Source organism: Salmo trutta, chromosome 3 (assembly GCF_901001165.1).
Source record: "Salmo trutta chromosome 3, fSalTru1.1, whole genome shotgun sequence".
Taxonomy (NCBI): domain Eukaryota; kingdom Metazoa; phylum Chordata; class Actinopteri; order Salmoniformes; family Salmonidae; genus Salmo; species Salmo trutta.
Genome location: NC_042959.1, coordinates 13,110,761 through 13,130,672, shown reverse-complemented (window position 1 = coordinate 13,130,672; position 19,912 = coordinate 13,110,761). Strand labels below are relative to the sequence as shown.

The 19,912-nt window shown below is 44.2% G+C and overlaps 1 protein-coding gene across 6 annotated transcripts; it reads left to right on the top strand.

Moving 5' to 3' along the window:
- The first annotated feature begins 91 nt into the window (after positions 1-91).
- LOC115168428 (hyaluronan mediated motility receptor) lies at positions 92-18,289 on the top strand. 6 transcript variants are annotated; one of them, XM_029723739.1, is made up of 21 exons: positions 92-265; positions 711-815; positions 982-1,067; positions 5,282-5,359; positions 5,663-5,851; positions 6,237-6,323; positions 6,632-6,743; positions 6,911-6,976; positions 7,073-7,146; positions 10,114-10,187; positions 10,389-10,756; positions 10,949-11,085; positions 11,208-11,443; positions 12,928-13,044; positions 13,613-13,807; positions 13,990-14,737; positions 14,930-15,006; positions 15,269-15,335; positions 15,533-15,709; positions 15,968-16,125; positions 17,879-18,289. In XM_029723739.1, exons 1-21 carry the CDS (start codon positions 220-222, stop codon positions 17,949-17,951), a joined length of 3,270 nt encoding a protein of 1,089 aa, XP_029579599.1. In that variant the 5' UTR covers positions 92-219; the 3' UTR covers positions 17,952-18,289. The 6 variants fall into 6 exon arrangements, with proteins under 6 accessions (XP_029579599.1, XP_029579573.1, XP_029579565.1 ...); XM_029723713.1 differs by having other exon boundaries at positions 13,990-14,872; positions 14,912-15,006; XM_029723705.1 differs by having other exon boundaries at positions 93-265; positions 13,990-14,524; positions 14,564-15,006.
- The last annotated feature ends 1,623 nt before the right edge of the window (positions 18,290-19,912 follow it).

Below are 19,912 nucleotides of genomic sequence, written 5' to 3'. Positions count from 1 at the left end.
GCGCTGGCGGAAGTCTCATTTCCTCTGCCCTGATTGGTTAAGTATGTGTCGTCTCTTTTCCGATTGGTTATGACGTATCTAGTTTTGAAATTTCAACACGGACACGGTTTGTGTTGTTGTTTTGAATTTGGAGCACTGCTTTGGCACTCATCGTGGCTAGCTATAACTTAAACTGTAGCTACCGATTTTCTAGTGAACTATTTCTTCCAAACCTAAGCCATGTCTTTTTCAAGAGCTCCAGTGAAGCGATTTAATGAAAATATCGGTAAATTAAAGCATTGATAATGATTTAATTGAGCGAACCTAGCCAACGAACTTAACGTGTTGCTTTTGCCTAGTTGCTTTAGCTAAACAGTTAATATAACGTTAGCTCTGATCTAGCTAACGTAGCTGTCCAACAATATTTTGTATAACATTGTTTACTAGCTAGCTAACTTATTGTTGGTTTGGTAACTAGCTAGTACAGGACTGTCTAGGAATGCCTAACCTTACTCAGATTCAAGCAAAGGGCAAAATATCCATGTCGGTTACGTTAGCTACATGCCATTACATGTTAGCTAGCTAATTAGATAGCCAGCCCAATTCTACTATTTTTCTCACTAATTTGTCTTTTGACCAATCAGTTTTTTTAAACAATTTTAGCAAAATATGGGAATTGTGCTACCTGTGTAAACGCAGGCTAAGTCTTGTTTTCAACATGTTTTGTTCAGGCTGCGCCCCAGCACCGGGCACCTACGACCTGAAACCAGGAGAGGTGAAGGGACCTGCCTCTTTCCGCCGGTCAGAGCGCTTCAAACTGCTCAAGGACAGTGATGGTGAGTTTAACTGTCAAACAACTGAAGGTTTAGTCAAAAAAATACCTCATACTATTGACAATAGATCTATATTTAAACATCTATGATTAGACTGTCATTCAACCTAGATGTGTTTTTACTTTCTACACCATTCTAATTTCCAAATTCCCCTTCCCTCCCAATTCAGCTCCCAGCATCCTACCACCATCTCCTTCTACAGATGTGTTCATGTCACCTGTGGCTGTGCGTAGGACCATGTCTGTGGATGGTCTGGTAAGTTGGTGTTCACATAATAATCACATTGTCTCTGGTTGGCACAGCCACATCATCAAGATTACCTTGAAGTACTGGGGTCTATTCATTAGTTGGTTTCCGTTGCAAAATGTTTTGCAATGGAAAACCTTTACGGTTTTTTTATTTCACCTTTATTTAACCAGGTAGGCCAGTTGAGAACAAGTTCTCAAGTACAACAGCGACCTGGCCAAGATAAAGCAAAGCAGTGCGACACAAACAACAAAAACAGAGTTACACATGGAATAAACAAACGTACAGTCAATAACACAATAGAAATGTCTATATACAGTGTGTGCAAATGAGGTAAGATTAGGGAGGTAAGGCAATAAATAGGCTGTGGTGGCGAAGTAATTACAATTTAACAATTAAACACTGGAGTGATAGATGTGCAGAATATTAATGTGCAAGTAGAGATACTGGGGTGCAAAGGAGCAAAAAAATACATACTATGGGGATGAGGTAGTTGGATGGGCTATGTACAGGTGCAATGATCTGTAAGCTGCTCTGACAGCTGATGCTTAAAGTTAGTGAGGGAAATATGTGTCTCCAGCTTCAGTGATTTTTGCAATTTGTTCCAGTCGTTGGCAGCAGAGAACTGGAAGGAAAGGCGGCCAAAGGAGGAATTGGCTTTGGGGGTGACCAGTGAGATATACCTGCTGGAGCGTGTGCTACGGGTGGGTGCTGCTATGGTGACCAGTGAGCTGAGATAAGGCGGGGCTTTACCTAGCAAAGACTTATAGATGACCTGGAGCCAGTGAGTTTGGCGACAAATATGAAGAGAGGGCCAGCCAACGAGAGCATACAGGTCGCAGTGGTGGGTAGTATATGGGGCTTTGGTGACAAAACGGATGGCACTGTGATAGACTGCACCCAATTTTCTGAGTAGAGTGTTGGAGACTATTTTGTAAATGACATCGCCAAAGTCAAGGATCGGTAGGATAGTCAGTTTTACGAGGGTATGTTTGGCGACATGAGTGAAGGATGCTTTGTTGCGAAATAGGAAGCCAATTTTTGGATTGGAGATGCTTAAAGTGAGTCTGGAAGGAAAGTTTACAGTCTAACCAGACACCTAGGTATTTGTAGTTGTCCACATATTCTAAGTCAGAACAGTCCAGAGTAGTGATGCTAGATGGGCGGGCAGGTGTCAGCAGCGATCGGTTGAAGAGCATGCATTTAGTTTTACTTGCATTTAAGTGCAGTTGGAGGCCATGGAAGGAGAGTTGAATGGCATTGAAGCTCGTCTGGAGGTTAGTTAACACCCTGTCTAAAGAAGGGCCAGAAGTGTACAGAATGGTGTCGTCTGCGTAGAGGTGGATCAGAGAATCACCAGCAGCAAGAGCGACATCATTGATGTATACAGAGAAAAGACTCGGCCTGAGAATTGAACCCTGTGGCACCTCCATAGAGACTGCCAGAGGTCCGGACAACAGGCCCTCTGATTTGACACACCGAACTCTGTCTGAGAAATAGTTGGTGAACCAGGCGAGGCAGTCATTTGAGAAAGCAAGGCTGTTGAGTCTGCCGATAAGAATGTGGTGATTGACAGAGTCGAGAACCTTGGCCAGGTTGATGAATACGGCTGCACAGTACTGTCTTTTATCGATGGCGTTTATGATATCATTTAGGACCTTGAGCGTGGCTGAGGTGCACCCATGACTAGCTCGGAAACCAGATTGCAATGAGAAGGATGGTGGGATTCGAAATGGTCGGTGATCTGTTTGTTATCTTGGCTTTCAAAGACCTTCGAAAGGCAGGGTAGGATAGATATAGGTCTGTAACAGTTTGGGTCTAGAGTGTCTCCCCCTTTGAAGAGGGGGATGACTGTGGCAGCTTTCCAATCTTTAGAGATCTCAGACAATACGAAATAGCGGTTGAACAGGCTAGTAATAGGGGTTGCAACAATTGCGGCGGATAATTTTAGAAAGAGAGGGTCCAGATTGTCTAGCCCAGCTGATTTGTAGGGTTCCAGATTTTGCAACTCTTTCAGAACATCAGCTATCTGGATTTGGGTGAAGGAGAAATGGGGGAGGCTTGGGCAAGTTGCTGTGGGGGGTGCAGAGGTGTTGACTGGGGTAGGGGTAGCCAGGTGGAAAGCATGGCCAGCTGTAGAAGAATGCTTATTGAAATTCTCAATTATCGTGGATTTATCGGTGGTGACAGTGTTTCCTAGCCTCAGTGCAGTGGGCAGCTGGAAGGAGGTGCTCTTATTCTCCATGTACTTTACAGTGTCCCAGAACTTTTTGGAGTTTGTGCTACACGATGCACATTTCTGTTTGAAAAAGCTAGCCTTTGATTTCCGAACTGCCTGTGTATGTTGGTTCCTAACTTCCCTTAAAAGTTGTATATCGTGGGGGCTATTCGATGCTAATGCAGTACGCCACAGGATGTTTTTTTGCTGGTCAAGGGCAGTCAGGTCTGCAGTGAACCAAGGGCTGTATCCGTTCCTAGTTCTACATTTTATTTGAATGGGGAGGAAAGCACTTTTAAAGAATAACCAGGCATCCTCTACTGATGGAATGAGGTCAATATCCTTCCAGGATACCTGGGCCAGGTCGATTAGAAAGGCCTGCTCGCTGAAGTGTTTTAGGGAATGTTTGACATTGATGAGGGGTGGTCGTTTGACCGCAGACCCATTTCGGACGCAGGCAATGAGGCAGTGATCGCTGAGATCCTGGTTGAAGACAGCAGAGGTGTATTTAGAGGGCAGGTTGGTCAGGATGATATCTATGAGGGTGCCCATGTTTACGGATTTGGGGTTGTACCTGGTAGGTTCATTGATAATTTGTGTGAGATTGAGGGCATCTCGCTTAGATTGTAGGACGGTCGGGGTGTTAAGCATGTCCCAGTTTAGGTCACTTGACAGTATGAGTTCTGAAGAGCGATGGGGGGCAATCAATTCACATATGGTGTCCAGGGCACAGCTGGGGGCTGAAGGTGGTCTATTACAAGTGGCAACGGTGAGAGACTTTTTTCTGGAAAGGTGGATTTTTATAAGTAGAAGCTTGAATTGTTTGTGCACAGACCTGGATAGTAAGACAGAACTCTGCAGCCTATCTCTGCAGTAGATGGCACCTCCGCCCCCTTTGGCAGTTCTGTCTTGTCGGAAAATGTTATAGTTAGGGATGGAAATTTCAGGATTTTTGCTGGCCTTCCTAAACCAGGATTCAGACACGGCTAGGACATCCGGGTTGGCAGAGTGTGCTAAAGCAGTAAATAAAACAAACTTAGGGAGGAGGCTTCTAATGTTAACATGCATGAAACCAAGGCTTTTTCGGTTACAGAAGTCAACAAATGTGAGCGCCTGGGGAATGGGAGTGGAGCTAGGCGCTACAGGGCCTGGATTAACCTCTACAACACCAGAGGAGGAGTAGGATAAGGGTACAGCTAAAGGTTATAAGAACTGGTCATCTAGTGCATTCAGAACAGAGAGTAAAAGGAGCAGGTTTCTGGGCGCGGAAGAATAGATTCAAGGCATAATGTACAGACAAGGGTATGGTAGGATGAGAGTACAGTGGAGGTAAACCTAGTCATTGAGTGACGATGAGAGAGGTTTTGTCTCTAGAGACACCATTTAAACCAGGTGAGATCACCGCATGTGTGGGAGGGGGAACAAAAGGGCTAGCTGAGGCATATTGAGCAGGGCTGGAAGCTCTACAGTGACATAAGACAATCTACTCGAGGAAGCAAACATAATGAAACAGGGAGGGACCTACCTGAATTTGTACTTGATCAATTCTAGTTTTCCTTGCAAAATGATTTTCGTTTGGTATAAACAGTTTGTGTTGCATAATGTTTTGCAATGGAATACGACTAACCCTGGTGCTTTAAAGGGTTAGTTTGAGATTTTATCAATGAAGCCCTTTATCGACTTCCCCAGTCAGAAACTCATGGATACCATTTTTATGTCTGTGTCCAGTATGTATGAAGGAAGCCAATGCTTACTAGTGTTAGCACAATGACTGGAAGTCTAGCATGCTTGCTGTTCCCATAGACTTCCAGTCATTGTGCTAATGCTAGTTAGCAGTAACACTAGTTGGCAGCTTCCTTCAAATTCAATGCAAAGACATAAAAATGGTATCCATGGGTTCATCTGATGGATATAAATCTTAATTGCCAAAATCCTGAACTATCCCTTGAATCCTAATGCAATGGCTCTCCTTTGCGATTAATTCATCCGTTCCTCCTTCACCCAGGTTGACGGGTCCATGTCAAAGAAAGACAAGAGTGGCCTATCGATGCAGATGAAACAGCAGAAACTCCTGGAGAAAGAGGTAGTATAGTTATACAGACTGGTTTGAGGAGCAAATATGTCTTGTCTGTCGCATTACATTACATTGTCAGTGTTACCAGTTTCATTGATGTGGCCAAGTTTCAGTTATCACAGCAGCTGTGACCTATCTTACTGCATGCCTTCATTCTTCAATCTAACACACTAACCACCACCGCTGCTGCACCAGGGAGCTGATCTAACCATAAAAGCCTTGGTTTCATGCATGTTAACATTAGAAGCCTCCTCCCTAAGTTTGTTTTATTCACTGCTTTAGCACACACTAACCGTCTCCTCCCTCCTGTAGATCCGCTCCCTGGTGCAGCAGCGCGGGGCGCAAGACAGGCGCCTGGTAACCCTGGAGGAGGAGCTGAGGAAGTTGGAGGCCAAGCTGTTGTCTGCGGTCAGGGAGAAGACTGGTCTGGCAGCTAACTTCACCACCCTGGACAGACAGCTGGCTGAGCTCAAGAAGACTAACGAGTTCCTCAAGAACAAGGTCATGTGGTGTTTGATGGTACAATCAAGAGTTGGCATGCTCATCTCAGTGGGCTGCTTTTCCACTGATTTGGCCTAATCCTGGAATAAAAGCTATTTCAATGGAAAATCACCATGAATAATTATTTTTAGTCTTGGACTAGGCTTAATCTGTGTCTGGGAAACCGGCCCAATGGTCTTAAAGCAGAAGTCTTTAGCTGCAGGGTTAAAAACGTATAAACTGGTTGTTATGGTTATAGTTTGTGTCATCTGGGTCTAGTTGACAAAACAGTACTTCCACCCTGCTATCAGGTACTACCCTAGCTTGTCCAATAACAAATGTTCACATTTTCTGTTTGTACCTTGTTTTGTAAATGTCTGACTGTGTTGTCGTTGTGTTCCTCTAGGTTTCTGCAGACACCACTAAGAAGAGATTCCAGTCTATGTCTATGGAGCTGATGGAGGCAAGAAACAAACTGGATGTCAAGGACAAGGTACGACACCTGGGACACGTCAGTAGTACGCAGCGTTTTCATATATTCACATTGAAATACGCTATGTAGAATAAGTTACATCGGCTCTATTCATCGCATTTCTATCTGCAATGTTTGGCTACTGAAAGTGTCCCTGTTCACACACCATTCACCATCCTGTCTGTATAGTGGTGTTTGCCTTGCGTACATCTCACTCTAAATCAAATTGTGTGCTGATATTGTGTTTTTGTTCAGGAGCTGTGTTTCCTGCATGTGTAGTGTCTCTGAGCAGTGTGGATGGTTGAGTGACATTTGTGTTGTCCTATAAGGAGCTGAGTTTCCTGCAGATCAGTACAGAGGACCAGGTGAAGTTGCTGGAGACAGACCTGGATGCGGCCAGAGCTACACTCACTGCCCTGAGGGAGAGGAACGAGGACCTGGGTGAGACCACCTGACCTCACTGACACAGCATCGTTAACCTGCCTAGTTATTATCAATCAATTAAACGTTATAAACGGCCCATTTTAATTATAAAATGTTTACTTCGAAGTGCGCGCCTCTGAGAAATCTTTTAAAAATGTTTTTGAAATGTAATGTTTCGTTTTCAGAGGACCTCCACCACGACACCAAAGTCCACAACGAGGAGCTGGAGAATGAGATGGATACACTGCAAGGTAAGTAGTTTGTCTGTGTGTGTGTCCGTTCTCCCATCCTTTTCTGTATAATTAGATAGCATCATTCTAACTGTGTTCTGTATCCCTGTCTCTCAGCTGTGATCCAGGAGCTGAGAGAGGAAGTCAATGTTCTTCAGGGTTACCTGGACACAGCCAACGACCACATCCAGGTACAAGGGAAGAAACATCTATCTATTGATCCTATCTACAGTTGAAGTCGGAAGTTTAGATACACTTAGGTTGGAGTCATTAAAACTTGTTTTTCAACCGCTCCACAAATGTCTTGTTAACATACTATAGTTTTGGCAAGTCATTTAGGACATCTACTTTACAGGACACAAGTAATTTTTCCAACAATTTTTTACAGACAGATTATTTCACTTCTAATTCACTATCACAAATTCAGTGGGTCAGAAGTTTACATACACTAAGTTCACTGTGTCTTTAAACAGCTTGGAAAATTCCAGAAAATTATGTCATGGCTTTAGAAGCTTCTGATAGGCTAATTGACATAATTTGAGTCAATTGGAGGTGTACCTGTGGATGTATTTCAAGTCCTACAGTGAGGGGGAAAAAAATATTTGATCCCCTGCTGATTTTGTAATTTTGCCCACTGACAAAGAAATGATCAGTCTATAATTTTAATGGTAGGTTTATTTGAACAGTGAGAGACAGAATAACAACAACAAAAAATTAAAAAATTGTATAAATTGATTTGCATTTTAATGAGGGAAATAAGTATTTGACCCCTCTGCAAAACATGACTTAGTACTTGGTGGCAAAACCATTGTTGGCAATCACAGACGTAAGATGTTTCTTGTAGTTGGCCACCAGGTTTGCACACATCTCAGGAGGGATTTTGTCCCACTCCTCTTTGCAGATCTTCTCCAAGTCATTAAGGTTTCGAGGCTGATGTTTGACAACTCGAACCTTCAGCTCCCTCCACAGATTTTCTATGGGATTAAGGTCTGGAGACTGGCTAGGCCACTCCAGGACCTTAATGTGCTTCTTCTTGAGCCACTCCTTTGTTGCCTTGGCCGTGTGTTTTGGGTCATTGTCATGCTGGAATACCCATCCACGACCCATTTTCAATGCCCTGGCTGAGGGAAGGAGGTTCTCACCCAAGATTTGACGGTACATGGCCCTGTCCATCGTCCCTTTGATGCGGTGAAGTTGTCCTGTCCCCTTAGCAGAAAAACACTCCCAAAGCATAATGTTTCCACCTCCATGTTTGACGGTGGGGATGGTCATCTTGGGATCATAGGCAGCATTCCTCCTCCAAACACGGCGAGTTGAGTTGATGCCAAAGGGCTCCATTTTGGTCTCATCTGACCACAACACTTTCACCCAGTTGTCCTCAGAATCATTCAGATGTTCATTGGCAAACTTCAGACGGGCATGTATATGTGCTTTCTTGAGCAGGGGGACCTTGCGGGCGCTGCAGGATTTCAGTCCTTCACGGCGTAGTGTGTTCCAAATTGTTTTCTTGGTGACTATGGTCCCAGCTGCCTTGATCATTGACATGATCCTCCCGTGTAGTTCTGGGCTGATTCCTCACTGTTCTCATGATCATTGCAACTCCACGAGGTGAGATCTTGCATGGAGCCCCAGGCCGAGGGAGATGGACAGTTCATTCAAATTATAGACCGATCATTTCTTTGTCAGTGGGCAAACGTACAAAATCAGCAGGGGATCAAATACTTTTTTCCCCTCACTGTACCTTCAAACTTTGCTTGACATCATGGGAAAATCAAAAGAAATCAGCCAAGACCTCAACATTTTTTTTGGGACCTCCACAAGTCTGGTTCATCCTTGGGAGCAATTTCCAAATGCCTGAAGGTACTGCGTTCATCTGTACAAACAATAGTATGCAAGTATAAACACCATGGGACCATGCAGCCATCATACCGCTCAGGAAGGAGATGCGGTCTGTCTCCTAGAGATGAACGTACTTTGGTGCGAGAAGTGCCTATCATTCCCAGAACAGCAGCAAAGGACCTTGTGACGATGTTGGAGGAAACGGGTACAAAAGTATCTATATCCACAGTGAGACGAGTCCTATATCGACTTAACCTAAAAGGCCACTCAGCAAGGAAGAAGCCACTGCTCCAAAATCACCATAAAAAAGCCAGACTACAGTTTGCAACTGCACATGGGGACAAAGATCATGCTTCTTGGAGAAATGTCCTCTGGTCTGATGAAACAAAATAAAACTGTTTGGCCATAATGACCATTGTTATGTTTGGAGGAAAAGGGGGAGGCTTGCAAGCCGAAGAACACCATTCCAACCGTGAAGCACGGGGGTGGCAGCATCATGTTGTGGGGGTGCTTTGCTGCAGGAGGGACTGGTGTACTTCACAAAATAGATGGCATCATGAGGTAGGGAAATTATGTGGCTATATTGAAGCAACATCTCAAAACATCAGTCAGGAAGCTAAAGCTTGGTCGCAAATAGGTTTTCCTTATGGACAATGACCCCAAGTATACTTCCAAAGTTGTGGCAAAATGGCTTAAGGACAACAAAGTCAAGGTATTGGAGTGGCCATCACAAAGCCCTGACCTCAATCCCATAGAACATTTGTGGGCAGAACTGAAAAGGTGTGTGCGAGCAAGGAGGCCTATCAACCTGACTCAGTTACAGCAGCTCTGTCAGGAGGAATGGGCCAAAATGCATCCAACTTATTGTGGGAAGCTTGTGGAAGGCTGCCCGAAACGTTTGACCCAAGTTAAACAATTTACAGGCAATGCTACCAAATACTAATTGAGTGTATTGAATCTTCTGACCCACTGGGAATGTGATGAAAGAAATAAAAGCTGAAAGAAATAATTCTCTCTACTATTATTCTGACATTTCACATTCTTAAAATAAAGTGGTGACTCTAGCTGACCTAACAAAGGGAATTTTTACTAGTATTAAATGTCAGGAATTGTGAAACTGAGTTTAAATGTATTTGGCTAAGGTGTATTTAAACCTCTGCCTTCAACTGTATCTGTCCTAACACTATACTGTTTACTGAAGGAAGAAATGTGTATGGAGAAACTACTTGAATAGTCCATGATCGTGCTTACATCGGGAGGGGAAATTATAATTTAGAGGTTGTTATAAACTGTTATAACATGCTGTTATGTCTCCTTAGGACCTGCGTATGAAGCTTCGTGAGAGGACAGAGATGGAGAACAGCATGTCTGAGTCTCAGCACGAGAAACTGGGGTGAGCAAATGCACATCTCTTCCCTGAACAACTGCTTTTAGAATAATTTAAATGAATGGCTTTATTTGTGAAGAATGCTGTCCTCTCGACCGCTTCTTATATGTCTCTCTGCGTTGAAATTGATGACATAAGTTTCCTAATTGTCTTGGTTGACATGCAAAACAAAAACATTTGATCTCATGCCATGTCCTTTTCTCTCAGTCATCTTGAGCAGAAACTGGAGCAGTGCACCGCGGAGCTGCGGATCTCTCAGAACATTCTCCGTCAGAAGGAGGAGGAGTCAGAGAGAAGTCAACAGGACCTGCAGACTTCCCGGGATGCTTTGCAGGAGACCGAGAAGCTTCTGGAGCGGCGAGAGGCGGAGCTGACTTCCTCCCAGAAGGCATTGGGAGAGATGGTAACACAGATGCAGCGGGCCAACCAGGAAGTGTCTGACTCCCAGAGTGCAGTGCAGCAACAGGATGCGGAGGTAGTGCGTCTGAGGGAGGTGCTAAGGAGGACAGTGGAGGAGCTGGATGAGAGAGTAGCTCACCTGGGAGAGAAGTGCAAAATCCTGGAGGAGGAGAGAAGTAAACAAATACATACAGCCCTACTCCCTAATTATAATATGGACATACCCTAAACTAATGGGAAGAATGGGTCTAATGGGAACTTATGTTAAGCAGATTTATCAGGAAGAGTCAGGGTTTTGGAGAAATGTCTCCAGGTTGCTGTTATCAGTGTGGACTCTATACCGTGTGTCTGTGTGTATCTGTCTTTAGATAGGGGCCAGGGGAAGGTGGAGGAGCTGACTGCAGAGCTGAGCCTCCTGCAGGTGAACTGGAGGAGTGAAAAGGAGGTGCAGGAGCAGCTGGCGCAGACGCACACCTCCCTGGCTGAGGAGCTGAAGAAGGAAAAGGTTGGTTGTGTTGGGGGTGACTTGGCTCCAATATGGCCCCCGTTTTAATCCTACATCTGACTCTGCAGAGTAGAATACTTACCTCCACTACTTACTGGTTCTGTGTCTCTCTTTCTCCCCAGGAGCGTGCAGCCTCCCTGGCCTCGGTGCTGGAGAGAGTTAGGGAGGAGACCGAGGACGAGAGGAAACAGTTGGAGGATGAGTTGGAGGAGGCTCTAGTTGAGCTGTCGGTTCTGGAGTTGCAGGAAGAGAGGAGGGAGGAGGAGGAGAAGAGGAGAGAGGAGGCCTTACAGAGTTTCCAGCAGGAGAAGACTGAGATGGAGAGGGAACTGACTGAGACCAGAGCACTGCTAGACAGGTGAGGAGTGGGGGGGAGGAGTAGAACTAAACTGAGAGAATGAATGAATGAAAGAGGCTCTGTCGGCTTTGAAATGGTGTTTAATTTCTTTTAAAGTATCTTGACTGGAGTTGTCGTGGAGTTTAGCTGCAGTCAGACTGGACTCAATCAATGATCTTGTATCCCAAATAGTTACTCATTATGCAGGGCTTTTTTTAGCCACCAAATAAAGTGCATTATTATCATTATTATTGCTACCATAGAGAATCAGACATACATTTAGGCTTCACTCTGCCTATTGGCTTCTTTGCATATTCAAGTCTGTCTCAAAATACAGCACTGTCCCTTTAAGGCTCTCCTGGAGGATGGTTGGCCCTTCATAGACTATAAAATACTGCAACATTACAATTACAACCAATTACTTTTTGTCTTCATAAAATAATTGCCTCATTCAATTAATCAGGGATCAAATTTCTATGGTAGGCTACTTCTAAGCAAGATGACTAATTAAGACATGCTTATCTATGACCTTGTAAGGCAAAAATATTCTGTGGGAATGATTATCACTGAATGATCAAAATATTGGAATGAAGTCGGCTAATGCAGTTGAAGGCTGTCACATTTGTTGCTTACTGAAACTCCCAAAGTCACCCAACTGTTAATAAATGAAAGCAATAGCCGCGTGTGGAATAGAGGATCCTTTCAGCACTGTATTGATTGAGACAGCGTCATCGCTCTGCTATGGGACGAGCGTTGGGCCACGGGGAGCGTGACTAAATCAATCAATGTCAGATTTTGGTTGTCATTGAACCTCCGTTTTGGATATTTGATTACAATTCGGTTGAGAAAATGTTCGCTGAGGTGAATGCTGATTATCATCTTTAGTCTAGTTTGATCATCTCAACAAGTGGATTATTTTCCTCTTCACTAGTGTAGTAGCCTGCTCCCAACCAAACACCCATTACTTGTGTGATAGATTCATTAATCAATGGGATTTTGTTTCACTGAATCGCTGTAACTCTCTGGCTGGGCAAATACATGGAGGGGATACAGGCCATCTGTTTGTTGGTTCATCTATCACTGATCAGAAACCTTCAACACCCGACGCCTGCTCCCTACTAGGCTTACAATTCATGCCTGGGCGTAGCTCATAGCAACCGGCCCTGGTGATTTGAATAAGATACAATACAGTTGTACTCTGATGCGGTCTGCAGAAATAGGGAGAACAGTTACTAGAACATCCGCCCAGAGGACGATCTGATCCTATTTCTGATCGGCGTAAAAGTTTCATACTGCGATGATTTAAAAAAAATTTTTTTTTTAAACTTTTCCATTCGGACAACTTAAATCTATATTCTGCTTGCCCGACAATTTTTATTTACTTTTCCCGGGCAAGCGGACAAGTGTTAATGTCGAGTCCTGTTATATGATCAAGATTAGGGATAATGCACCTCACCTTTGCTCAAACTGCTCCTTTCAACGGTGTGCGTTGCATCTCCTTCCAGGAGGAGCAGTGACGTGGAGGCGTTGGAGAAGGTGCACTGTGCTGAAACGAGGAGGCTGCAGGAGGAACACACCACCTCCCTCAGCAAGATGGGACACATGGCCACAGAACTGGAGCGGTACGGAGTTGACCCTGCCCTGTTGTCCAATACAAATGTGCTTAAAGGGACAGTTTGTCTTTCACTCTCCTTTCATAAGGAAAAAAGTTTCACTCTTGTTTCACCTAAGTTTACTTTTGACAGATGAAAAAATGCAGTTTCAGATGTTAAGTGAACTGTCCCTTTAACTTTGGGGTGAAGTATTAGCAGTCATGGCTCTGTAAAGATGACTTGTATGGTCAATCCAGAATCTACAGTGTCAGTGCATCATTTACGGACCGTTCAGGACAGTCATACTTCTTGTGCTTCGTGGAGCTGAGCTGTTGTGAATGAAGTTGTCAAGAAAGTGCGTTTGTGTTTATACAGGATATACCACCCCCACCTACTGTCAACCAATCATGCGGCGCTATACAGAGCCCTCAGCATTGTTACAAAATTTGGGAGGCGCACGGTATCGCCGTACGGCGCTTGATTTGGCCTCCTGAGCCTCCACAATTGTCACATCCTCCGTACAGAGCCTCCGCACTGCATTTCCGGATCGAGCATAAATCGGCTTTAAGACATAAAAATGTGTATTTTGTTCCACCAGCACCAGACAGGCCCTGAAGGGAGCAGAGGAGAGGAGTAGAGCGCTGGAGGAGGAGGTGGAGAGGGTAACTAAGCAGATGGAGCGAGTGAATCGACAGGAGGAGGTGAAAAAGCTGAGGGAGGAGATGGAGGAGGAGCAGGAGAAACATCTAGCTAACCAGCAGGGTCAGGAGAAAGCCAGAAAGGAGTATGCAAGGTGAGCTCATCATAAGGCTTCTCAATATCTGGTGATTGAATGTACATGTTGATGGGATTTTGACTGACTCTCTCCCCACTCTGACTCTTTCGCTCTTCATTCCCCCCCTCCATTCTCTCTTCCCCCCCTGTCCATTCTCACTCCCCCCCTCTCCATTCTCTCTCTCTCCCCCCCATCTCTAGAATTCTGTTGGAGGTAGAGACACATCTAGCTCAGAGAGATGATGAAATGAAGAGGGCTGAGGAGGAGGTGCAGAGACAGCTGCAGGAGGAGAGGATGGAGAAAGAGGAGGTGCAAAGGCTACTCCAGCAAGCTAGAGAGGAGAAAGAGGAGCTTCAAAGGCTATTTAAGAAAACTAAAGAGGAGGTGCAGAGGCTACTGGAGCAGGAGAAAGGAGAGGGGGAAGTGCAGAGGAGAGAGTTGAAGCGAGGGTTGTCAGAGGAGGTGGGGGGGCGAGAGAGACTGGTAGAGGAGGAGAAGCTAGCTCTTCAGTGCTTGGTAGGGGAGGTGGAGAAACCGAGCCTTCAAAACCAGCCGGAGAAGATGGAGGACCAGGTAAAGAAATATCTGCCATCTCTAGAGAACCACATGAAGGAGGTAGAGAAAGAGAGGGATGATTTGAAAACAGTAGTGGTGTTTGAAATAGACAAACAGGGCCTTCAGGACCAGGTAGAACTAATACACAACCAACTGGAGAAGGCCGAGGAACAGAACCAGGTAGAACTGATGGAAGAGAAGGTTTCTCTCCAGAGCCAGGTAGAACTGATGGAAGAGAAGGTTTCTCTCCAGAGCCAGGTGGATGTGGTGGTCCAGGAGGTTTCTCTCCAGAGCCAGGTGGATGTGGTGGTCCAGGAGGTTTCTCTCCAGAGCCAGGTGGATGTGGTGGTCCAGGAGGTTTCTCTCCAGAGCCAGGTGGATGTGGTCCAGGAGGTTTCTCTCCAGAGCCAGGTGGATGTGGTGGTCCAGGAGGTTTCTCTCCAGGGCCAGGTGGATGTGGTGGTCCAGGAGGTTTCTCTCCAGAGCCAGGTGGATGTGGTGGTCCAGGAGGTTTCTCTCCAGAGCCAGGTGGATGTGGTGGTCCAGGAGGTTTCTCTCCAGAGCCAGGTGGATGTGGTCCAGGAGAAGGTGACTCTCTATTGGGAGATGGAGGAACAGAGAAGAGACTTCCAGAGAATGCTGCTGGAGATTCAAGACAAGAGGTGAGGAGGACCACTGACTGACTGGGCTGTGAAGTGCAGGGCCTGTATTAATGAACTGTCTTAAGGCTGCTTCCCCAGTTTCCCCTTTTAGATGAATTAATAAATACAATTGCATGGACAGGCGGGGAACTGATCCTGGATCAGCACCCTACTCTGAGACTATGCATATGGACCCAGATCATCAAGTAGAAGACAATGGTATTATAAGACAATAGGATAGGCTCTAAATACACTGTTCTAACTCTGTCCTTTCCTCTCACAGTGATGCAGAGACGGAACACTGGAGGAGACAGTACGAGGAGCTCTACGCCAAGGTCAAGCCCTTCCAGGTCAGTCCACTGCTGCATTGTGGGAAATGTAGTTCATCTGAGTGTTATGTTTTCTTATGTGTTGTCAATGTTCAATTATATTCCCCCGTAGAGGTAGTATGAGTAGAAGGGGTCATTGACTTAAACACAGGCCCAATTCACTGTTTTTTTTATTCTATGTTCCCCCATCTCTGCTTCCGATTGGTTTGGCCCTGCAGGAGCAGCTGAATGGGTTTTCTGCGGAGCGAGACTCGCTACTGAACGAGAACGGGGCGAACCAGGAGGAGCTAACACGGCTAGCGGACGCCTACGCTCGTCTGCTTGGCCACCAGAACCAGAAACAGAAGATCAGACACGTGGTGAAGCTCAAAGATGAGAACATTTCCCTCAAACAGGTCAGTTTGCTGATTTAAATATAAGCGTGGGCTATATTTTTTGAAGTAAACAAAATATGATTATAGCAACAAATACACTTTAGTTGCCTCCAAATTGTGGAGGAGGAGTTTGACCATTTGTTTTCATATATCCACATCTTTTAAATCCACGAAGGGACTGGGGGTTGCTAAAAGCTTTTTGTGTGTACTACAGTCAGACATGATTGTAAAGTGTGTGTGTGTGTGTGTGTGTGTGTGTGTGTGTGTGTGTGTGTGTAGGAGCTGTCTAAGTTGCGTGCCCAGGTGTCCCGTCAGAAGAAGGGAGGCCAGCCCCAACGCAGGGTTGACCCCAGCAAAGCCTTCAGCAACCAGGACAGCAAGGAGAACCAGCAGCCTGCTGCCACACCTCTCAGACACACCAGCGTTTCCTTTAACGGGTAATTGACAGCTTTTGGCCGATTTTAAATAAAATAAAATATGGTAGTATTTTTTTTTTTTTTTTTGTATTTAAAAAAATATATATTTGAATCTTTTTTTATTTTTTTTAATTATTATACATTTTTTAAGACCTAACAACTGGCACACAAACATTTTTGGAAACATTGTTCGGCAGAAAATATCCAATCACATCGGCTGCATGGCCGTTGGTTCAAGTTGTCTTTCAATGGCATCACCTCTACTCTGCCTCTGCCTTGAGTTAATCCTCTCATTGTGGACTTGCAACAACAACTTGGCCCGACCTGTGACACACAGCTGTTTTTTGCGCAGGGGAGAAGTCTTCATGTATTTTATGAATGCTTTTTCTAGTTGAACCTCCCAAGAACTGACTGAAATGTCCACTAATGCCTATTTAACATTGTAAATCAGGCTAGCTAGCTACAGATATAGGGTCTTAATTTGAGCCAGGTTGCTATAGCAGGAAAATAATCCTGCAGCAACAGGAAATGTGAGTTATGTGGATTATAATTATTGGACATTCTTTTTAGGGTTGATACATTTTTCGGGAGGGAAAATCAAGTCTGAAATTTCAAAGTGGAAATTGCAAACTTCAGAAGCCATTTTTAAATCTAAAATATACTGCCACCACCTGCCACCTTTTTTTACATTATTTATGTTTTACGGACATGGTGCCATTTTTACATGACTTACCTATTACCAATGTTTCCTCAACATTTTGGGGGCAATGAGCCCCTTTTTTGAGCGGAAACTTAAACGTTGTGAGAATTTTGTGCAACTTCCTGCATGGTTTACAGTGAACTCTGAGGCTGTACCCTTACAGTTTTAGACAGTAGCCAATAGGGTATTGGAGCATTATGTAGGTCTTCCAACAAAACCAATGGAACAAATCCCATAACATTTTCACATGGAAATAGCTTTTGATTTCTATGATATAGCCTACATGTGGTGTTGAATGCAGGCCTACATTGCATGAGACTTTAGAAAAAATTTTACATTATGAAGGGCTTGACATTTATTTTGTACTTGGTCTGTAACACCGTGGGCCAAATAGGTGACGGTAAATTGTATTGTGTTGTATGATTCAAGAAACCACTTTACAAAATAGAATGAATTATTATTACTATACAGAGCATTAGACAATGTAGGCTAGCCCTCTGCATATGGGCTTATTTGCATAGTCAAGCCTGTCTCAAAATACAACACTGTCCCTTTTTATTAAGACATAAGCTTTTTACCTGACTGGCTTTTCAAAGACAGCTTGAAATGTAGCCTACACGTTTTGTGGAAGCAGTAACTCCTCATTGCTGACATACTTATCTATAACTGCTAATAATTTGCTAACTAGCAAAGAAAATCAACTAATGTGCGGCTCTGATCTGAAAAGCTCATTCGCTCACAGGTGATTTTAAGACCGCTCGTGTGCTACCCGCAGACTAAATCTTGCAGGGTTAGATTTTTGGTTTGTTGCATTGAAAAGGGGCTGATATATAATGTTGATTCGATCACAGAAAAAAACGATATAGTGAAAACTAGTGGGGCGAACTCAGTGAAGTTCAACCTCGGAGGAGGAGCGTGGCCACGTATGTGCACAGCTTAGAGGGAACATTGGTTATTATGTATGGATACTGTAGATAAATAGCCTATTTGGATAAAACTCTACAGGACATTTGATCGTCAGAAATTTTCCACGAAGGAAAATGCTGCAACTAACCCTAATCCTGTCTCTTTCAGGAATCCGCTGTTGAATGTTACACAGACCGACAATGGCCAGATACTAGTAGAAGGCACCAGCTGCCCTGAGTGAACAGGACAAATCATTTTGAGTCATGAGGATGTTGGTGTTTGCAACCCTGTATATGTTTTAGGGGAAACGAATGCCTTTATTTTCCCATCCTATCGAGCCATCAGAACCAACGTTTGAATGATATCCGTTTCAGCATGAAGCATGCCCCTGTCGTCTTTCTTTTGCTACATAAGCATTCATATTAAGCACTAAATACATGTTTTGTTTGTTCAGCGTAACAGTTTTGTATAATGCAAATACACAGTGCATTTGGAAAGTCAGACCTTTTTGACTTTTTTATGTTACCTCATTCTAAAATGGATTCAATTGTTTCTTTTTTTTTTTTTTTTTTTTTTCAATCTACACACAATACCCCATAATGGCAAAGCAAAAACAGCTTTTTAAAAATTAAAAAAACTCACATTTTACATAAGTATTCAGACCCTTTACTCAGTACTTTGTTGAATCACCTTGGGCAGTGATTACAGCCTCAAGTCTTCTTGGGTATGAGGCTACAAGCTTGGCACACCTGTATTTGGGGAGTTTATCCCATTCTTCTCTGCAGATCCTCTCAAGCTCTGTCAGGTGGAGGGTCGTTGCCCAGCTATTTTCATATCTCTCAAGAGATGTTCGATCGGGTTCAAGTCCGGGCACTGGCTGGGTCACTCAAGGACATTCAGAGACTTGTCCCGAAGCCACTCCTGCGTTGTTCGATCGGGTTCAAGTCCGGGCACTGGCTGGGTCACTCAAGGACATTCAGAGACTTGTCCCGAAGCCACTCCTGCGTTGTCTTGGCTGTGTGCTTAGGGTCGTTGTCCCATTGGAAGGTGAACCAGTCTGAGGTCCTGAGCGCTCTGGACCTTTCATCAAGGATCTCTCTGTACTTTGCTCCGTTCATCTTTCCCTTGATCCTGACTAGTCTCCCAGTCCCTGCTGCTGAAAAACATCCTCACAGCATGACGCTTCCAACACCGTGATTCACCGTAGGGATGCTGCCAGGTTTCCTCCAGACGTGATGCTTCCAATTCAGGCCAAAGAGTTCTATCTTGGTTTCAATCAGACCAGAGAATCTTGTTTCTCATGGTCTGAGAGTCCTTTAGGTGCCTTTTGGCAAACTCCAAGCGGGCTCTTGGTCACCTCCCTGACCAAGGCCCTTCTCCCCCGTTTGCTCAGATTCTTGGTGGTTCCGAACTTCTTCCATTTAAGAATGATGGAGGCCACTGTGTTCTTGGACCTTTTAATGCTTTAGAAATGTGTTGGTATCCTTCTCCAGATGTGCCTCGACACAATCCTGTCTCGGAGCTCTACGGACAATTCCTTCGAACTCATGGCTTGGTTTTTGCTCTGACATGCACTGTCAACTGTGGGACCTTGTATAGACAGACGTGTGTGCCTTTCCAGATCCTGTCCAATCAATAGAATTTACCACAGGTGGACTCTAATCAAGTTGTAGAAACATCTCATGGATGATCAATGGAAACAGGATGCACCGGAGCTCAATTTAGAGTCTCATAGCAAAGGGTCTGAATACTTATGTAAATAAAGTATCAGTTTTATCTTGAATAAATTAGCAAAACATGTTTTGCCTATTTTCGTTTTGTCATTATTGTGTGTAGATTGAGGAAAAACATGTATTTAATCAGTTGTAGAATAAGGCTGTCACATAACAATGTGGGAAAAGTGAAGGGGTCTGAATACTTTCTGAAGGCACTATAGATGTTTCAGCTAGAATCATTTTAGCATTATGTTTTTTTGTGTGTAATCAACATTTTTGGTCATTTTCTTTCCAGAGGAGGGAACTTCTCTCTTTTTAACTTTACAATTATCATTTCTATTTTTACATTCTTCCAAAATACTGACTCTTTTCTAAATAAAACTCAATGTTTGCCCTTCTCCTTCACTCTGAGAGAAGCGGGAGCATTGTTTTCAATTAATGTTTTCAATGAATTGATGTACCGAGTGTGTTGTATTCGATAAGGGAT

Bases quoted from the DNA above. Each gene is read 5' to 3' on its own strand.
- LOC115168428 (XM_029723695.1), top strand. From the start codon at position 220: ATGTCTTTTTCAAGAGCTCCAGTGAAGCGATTTAATGAAAATATCG. The intron at 13,045-13,612 runs GTACGGAGTTGA...TTGTTCCACCAG, and splicing joins ATGGCCACAGAACTGGAGCG to CACCAGACAGGCCCTGAAGG. The intron at 16,126-17,878 runs GTAATTGACAGC...TGTCTCTTTCAG, and splicing joins ACCAGCGTTTCCTTTAACGG to GAATCCGCTGTTGAATGTTA.